The sequence below is a fragment of the Psammomys obesus genome, unplaced genomic scaffold (genome assembly GCF_907164565.1).
Source record: "Psammomys obesus unplaced genomic scaffold, mPsaObe1.curated_primary_1811, whole genome shotgun sequence".
Lineage (NCBI taxonomy): Eukaryota > Metazoa > Chordata > Mammalia > Rodentia > Muridae > Psammomys > Psammomys obesus.
In genome coordinates, this window is record NW_026596079.1 from 16,148,621 (window position 1) to 16,155,347 (window position 6,727).

Consider the following 6,727-nt stretch of genomic DNA (forward strand, 5'->3'; position numbering starts at 1 on the left):
AGCTATGTGAGCAGTCAACAATGCCAAAGAGCCTTATGTGACCTATCATGGTGTTTTCAAGGTATTGAAGATGGAGGTCTATGCAGCAGCCCTGTGAGGTCATTAGCGTTATTCCTCTGCATCTTAGGCTATGAGTTCATCTTACTCTGCATCCTGCTGCAATTGACTAAACTCTTCATTTATTATTAGATGTGTGTATTTCGTGTATTATTAGATGTGAGGGTGTGTGTGTGCCAGGTTGTGTCCACACAAATCAGAAGTTGACTTTTGGGAGTTTGTTTTCTCATCCTACTATGTAGAGGCAGGATGTCTCTTCTTTCTGATCACTCTGGCCTCCAAGCTAGGTGGTCCTCTCTTCTCCTGTCTCCCTTCCATCTCACTATAAGAACACTAGAATTGCAGATGCAGGCCACCTCATCCTCCTTCTTATTTGTTTACTTTTATTGTAGGCTTTGGGTCTCATCTGAGGTTGTCATGCTTATTGGGTAACAGTTTTCATTCATTAAGACGTTGCTCTGCTCCAGACTGTACATTCTTTAAGAATGCGGACCACATTTTGTTGTACTTTGGGATCACCACTAACCAAATTGGCCTCTGGATTATTCTGAACTTCTAATTAGAAATTGTTGGGAAAAGTGAATGAATGAAATGATCCTTCAGATCTGAATCATTAGTCAGTATTTTAATATCCAAGTGGGATGCAAAGGGAGAAAGAAGCACCCTCTGAACAAAGGCACTGAAGGAGCAGTGCTAGCAGGAAGACATGAAATATTTCTGAGTTATTGTGGGGACCAGAAGCATCAGGTGTTGATGGGATATGTGGCAGGGAGGCAGGGAGGTTCTGAGCTGAGGATCCTTATTCTGCTTCAGGGATCAACTCTTCAGGTCTCAGTCTCCAGCTCCACTGAGGCCTGAAGGGAACAAAATATTCCAAGCCCTGAAGATGTTTTGCTGTTTGGTTTGTTCTAGTTGAGTCACTTCAGATAATGCACTGATTTAGACACACTCTGATGCCATCCATCAGAGCATATTTGTAAAACCTAAAAACACAGCCAGAACTCTAATGTAGCATTTTCTAGCTTACTGCTAGGGTAGGGACAGACCCTTCCAAGCTAAGATGGGCTTGGCCAGAGCTCCAGGCTGCATGCACACTCCTGCGGGAAAGGAAAGAAGTACTTGGAACTACGAGGCAGCCAGACAAAGAGAAGGGGATCTGGAGAGATGTGGGATAAGGACCAGACCTTCTCCTTTCAGCCCTTAGGATCAACCCTGAGCCTACATCTTAAAAAACACAGCATCCCATTATTTGGCAGAGCATCCCTTGCCACCGGCAGCTGCACTGGACCCACAAATGGAGACACACTTTAAACAAACTCTTGCTTGACTTTTATTAAGTGCAGGGAGTTTGAGGAAAATCCATCTTGCAGCAGGAAGAAGAGGAGCTCCGCCTGTGTTCAGCTCTTTCCAAGAACAACATTGTATCCTGTGTCTGTAGCTACTTCAGTTTCCTAGACAAAGAAATGGATGAATTGACCCAGAAAATTGCCACAGGGCCTTTGTGTGCCAGGCTACCTCACATAATTCACCAATGTACAGGCCAACAAAGATCAAGAGGCAAAACCCAATCACAGCTCTGGAAGTCTTACCCTCTACAAGGAGCTCTACGGGGTTGCTGAGCTTTGAGTAAAAGGGCTCAGTCCACCAGGAGATATAGCGGCAGGTGTAGTTGCCAGTATGCTGGGGACCAACGGAAGTCAGTCCCAGGTCACTCCAGGTGTTATGTACTCTGAGTATCTGGTGGGGCACAAATCTGAGATTATGCAGCAGCTCCATAGTGACCCCAGGTACGGGGCTCTGGCAGCGTAGGACAACGTCATCCCCAGCAAACACTTTATTTCTCCATAGAGCCTGGAGCGTTGGTGGTGGGGGTGGCCCTGGAGGGGTGTGAGGGATAGCACTCAGTTAGGGACATTTCCTGCCAGGCCCCATGGTGAGCTTACTCTGGCTCCCTCTTTTGCACTGCCTACTCTGAATCATGCAGTTCCCTCTGTTGCCTTGCTCTTTGGGAACCCATTCAATAAAGCTTGTATCTCCTCTAGGTGTGTAACCCCCAACATCATCATAGGAGATGAGATCTTCTCCCAGGCTTTGGCTTGGTCTAGAGATTCACTGCCTCCCCAGAGGGGTAAAGAGATCTCTCAGGAAACAGCTTCTGTCAGAGCATGGTTCAAAGGTCTGGGGTCAAACTTAAGCCTGGCTGGAGCCTCTGCCTGATCTCTGCCTGGATGACCTCTGACCCATGGAGACCTTGATGAGGAGATCAGAGGAACAAATAGACTCCAGGAATTCCAGGACTCTGTAAAGTTACACATTAGCTCAAGCCAGTGGGGACTGCCCCAGGCCAGCCCAGGCAGTCACTGGTATGAGTGGAGCTGCCATGCACGCATCACAGGGAAACTGTGCCCAGGTGCCCAGGAGGATGCACCTGAGTATGAAAATCTTGAATCCTAACACTCTTGAGTGATTCACCTGCCACCTTCCCACTTAGACTGAGAAACAGACCAGAGTGCCATGCTTCACCTGGGGGAGCCCACTTCGAGGACCTCAGAGTCCAAGACCTTTTTAAAGCACAACCCAGAAACGATGGCCCCTCATGGGATCACGGCTCCCTTCTCTAGCACCCCACTGAGTTTCCCATCCACGTGATGATTGCACTCAGCTCACCATTCACCATCAGCTCCACAGGCTCGCTGGGAGCAGATCCTGAGAAGGGCGGTTGCCGTTCAATGTAGATGCAGCTGTAGCTGGCAGAGTCTGCTGCTGAGAGGTTGTGCAGCTGGAAGACAATTTCGTTACCAGAAGACTTCAGCGTCTGGAGCAGGCTGCGCTCACCTAGGTGTTCCCGATGCAGGGCAAAGCGCAGGCCAGCCTTGGGTGCTTTGGGTGCAGTACATCGAAGCTGCACTGTTGAACCAGCCTTGAGAGTCTCATTAGATGAAGGCTCTGCAGTAAACGCTGGGGCTTGTAGAGTCTCTGTGGAGGATCAGACACATCAACCCAGCCTGAAGGCATGGTAAGAGCCCCCTGAGTGGTCCAGCCCATGCTTTGGTTAAGTCTTTTGCCTAAAGTGACCTCCCAGCTCTCTCTCTCTCTCTCTCTCTCTCTCTCTCTCTTTCTCTGTCTTTGCTTCTGAAGGCCAGCCAGTACCACCATACTTAATACTGTGCCTCAGCCTTTCAACCTTGGCAAACCTTGGGCAGGCGGCAAATCCATATCACTCTTGCAAGGTCACCCTGAGAAGTGGTATCCCATAAGGACCTGTGCCTGACATTTGTGGTGATCCAGTTCTTTGCAGGTGTCAAGTTTGCTGTGTCAATTGTCTTATTCGAAGCTTGGCAAACTCAGGTTGTCTGGACAATGTTCTCAGGTTTGGGGATTCTGATATTGGGGCCCCATCCTGCTCACTTCTGACCACCACCTATGCCTTTTCAGCCTGCCCTGGCCTGCAGCCCTGCAGTGAGGCTCACCATCACTCCACATTATCTCCACAGGATTGCTGTTTTCCGACCAGTCCGATATACTGTTTAGACGGTAGCGGCATGTGAAAGGGCTCTGGTCACCCATGTCTGAAATTTTCAGATAGAAGCTGACTCTCTCTGGGCTGGCGCTGATGCTGGGGACCTTCAGCACCAACTCGCCCTGCCTCAGCTGAAATTCAACATCATTCAGAGGAGCCACACAAACAAGGATCCTTTGGGCCATCCGGGGTGGGACTACTGTGGAATCTTCTGAGGTTGTCAACATGGGTGGAAGTGGTTTGACTGTAAGGCAGGGAAGATCACTGAGTCAGGAGTCCAGGACACCCTGCTTTTTATGATTCCACTCAGAGCTGTCCTCTGTCTCACCCCAAACTTCCACTGACCACTTAGTGGAAGAACAACTGGCTTGTTTATCTTTGGACACTAGGCATCAAGTCCTACCCAGAGCATTTCAGTGCTGGGATTCAACACTCACCATACTCCTTTATGGTCACAATATGGCTGGGCTCAGAAGAGGCACATTCTTCATGAATATAATAGCTGCAGCTGTAGTTACCAGGTTGATGGACTACAAAGATGGCCCTTTCTTCATCTCCTGGCTCAGTTACAGCCAGGACACCATCAGTTTCAGCTATCTCCTGGTAACCATTATCTTCCCGCTTCAGCACGAAGGTTACTCCCCGAACTCTTCCAAGGCACACCAAGAATGTGGTCAGGCCAGGTGTCATCCAGGACACTGGGTCAGCAAAAAGCCGGGGCGGGTACAAGGGCTCTGTGGATGGGGGAGGGCACAATTGCTGAGTGCTTCAGTCTCCCTCTGGAGTCAGGGAGAGTACAGACTCCAGATTCAGAAAATATAAGGGAGGCAAGGGTAGGGGTGGAGTTAGGAGCAAGAGAAAGGGTACGGGACACTATTCTGTGCCTGGCCTGTCTCCATCCCTCTATAGGGCATACCCATAAACCTCTGGAGACAACAGAAATATCCTCACTTGACAGATGAACTAACTGAGGTTAAGAGATACCAGGGGACATGGATGGAGGCTCCACCATCTACTTCCCTTTGCTGCCTCCTGACCCCATGATGGTGCTAGTTACCTGGCCCTGCCACTTCCATGAGATTTCTTATCTCTGTCTAACTACCAGAGCAGTCCAAGCCTGATTGGCAGTGGTAGAGGTTCCTATGGTCACTTGTAATTGCTTCCGGTGGGAACTGGTATGGCATGGAAAGTATATCAACATGGGCAAAGCTCCTGGACCAGCCCATTATGCGCAGCTGGAAGTCTTTGGCAGCCTGTGTGCCTTACATGTCAGTGCCAGGTTTGTTCTAGCAAGACTGAGGGTCTGCCCATAGGATAGGGTAACTGGTAGGATCTGGAGTGAAAAGGAACCAGGATTAGCTTGCTGCTGTTAGGAGAAGGGCTCCCCACAACCCATGCTCACTCAGTCCCATGGCATCCCTGAGTATACAGGTGGCTGCAGCACTGGCTGGGTCCAGAGAGAAACCTGCAGAGACAGAGTCTGTGAGTCTCCATTCATACCATACCTAGAACCCCAGGAGTTCTAAGCCCCAGGACATCTCACCCCAGAGCAGCAGCCCAGCCAGCAGAGACATGGTGTGGTCCTCAGTCCAGCTGGAGTGTCTGTAGGGAGCATCTGTTGTGGCAAATAAATCTGAGGCACTCACCTTGAACTTTGTTTGCCCTTCCTGAAAGCTAAGGGCAGGGAGACAGCTGCTTGGCATGGGGACAGTGGGGATTCAGCAATAATGCCAATCAATAACAGTGTGTAATTATCAAGCCCAAACTAATAATAACAGTAAAATCTTCCCTTCCTCTGATTAAAACTGCAACAGAACTGTATTTTAGACTCAAGGAAAGGTGGTATTTCTTTAATACAAAATAGTGCTTTATTCTAGGCCAGCCCGGAAAACATGGCAAGCCCGATTCTATTTAAATAAACAAAGGCACAAATCAAACCTAGGAAAACATACAGCCATTTTGGCATCCTGGAATTTCCCTCTATCATTTACATTTTTATTTTTGTCCTTTTTATTATTTTAAAGCTATACATTTCTTCCTTTCTTGTTTCTAATGCCTATCCTCAGACTCTCCTGTCCATTCTCTAGAATTATCAAGCATGCTACACACCATACTTGTGTTAAATCCATGCCCTTATCTCACGAGAACCACAACATTCCCTAGAATACCCAGAGAGGAATTATCAAAATTGGAACTCAAAGAAAATAATTAACTTTTTAATGCACAGTGTTCATTTCTCTTTCCATTTTTATAGAGAACTTAGAATATGATAAACATATTTTAACATTAATTTTATATCACAGTGTATCAGTTTATTTTTCTGAATCTCAAATTTCCTCTGAGTTCTAGAAGTCCTAAATATGAAACCAAGAGGTTGGGAAGGTCCTGGTTTATCCTTGCCTTTTCTTGGTGCCTCTGTGATGTTGGGAATCCTTGGCAGTACTCAGCTTGCACTCATATTACTCTGTTATGTGAGTCTATTCTCGGTATCTCTTTTCTTCTTCGTGACAAATTTTATTTCTTCTTATGAGAACACCAGTACCTGGCTTAAGGTCCACTTAAACCCACTACTTGAAGGTGTCTGTAGAGACTCTATTTCTCCCTCAGATCACATTCGCAGCTACAAAGATTAGAAGGTGAATATATGGAGAGTACATTTCAGCCCACAACAACTGTTTAGGGTGCTGATGACAGTGGAACTGGTCAGAAGAAGAAAATGATTCTGATGTTAAGGGTCCCATGGACAACAGATGCTATAACAGTTTCTCTGATGTCTACTGTGCACCTTGGCATGACATTTATATGCATGTGAGAAACTGTCAGCTAAGAATGATGCCTGGGGTTGGGGCTTGCAAGGGAGCAGGACACTTGTCAAAAAGTATAATCCTGGGGAGACCTCCAGTTTACTTCAAAAACACCATTTTTCAGCATTCAGAAGATGGAGACAGGTGGATCTCTCTGTGTTGGAGGCCAGCCATAGCAAGTTTCTGACCAGCCAGCAAAAACTACAGAGTAAGATGCTGTCTCAATTTTGGGTGCAAGAGGGAAGACTTTGAGACTTTAATGCAGCTCTGAAATTTGGACTTGACCCATTCCCATACCTTCTATTTAGCAACATTCTTCATGTTCTCTCTTTTACCATCACAGATG

General features: G+C 47.3%; 1 protein-coding gene across 1 annotated transcript; it reads right to left on the reverse strand.

The window, feature by feature from the left end:
* Window positions 1-1,374: 1,374 nt before the first annotated feature.
* On the reverse strand, window positions 1,375-5,178 carry A1bg (alpha-1-B glycoprotein). Its single transcript, XM_055626642.1, has 7 exons — window positions 5,121-5,178; window positions 4,980-5,042; window positions 4,015-4,311; window positions 3,528-3,821; window positions 2,725-3,033; window positions 1,647-1,934; window positions 1,375-1,508 (listed from the first exon to the last, which is right to left on the reverse strand). The coding sequence occupies exons 1-7, from the start codon at window positions 5,149-5,151 to the stop codon at window positions 1,501-1,503; spliced, it is 1,290 nt and encodes a 429-aa protein (XP_055482617.1). The 5' UTR covers window positions 5,152-5,178; the 3' UTR covers window positions 1,375-1,500.
* Between the last annotated feature and the right edge of the window lie 1,549 nt (window positions 5,179-6,727).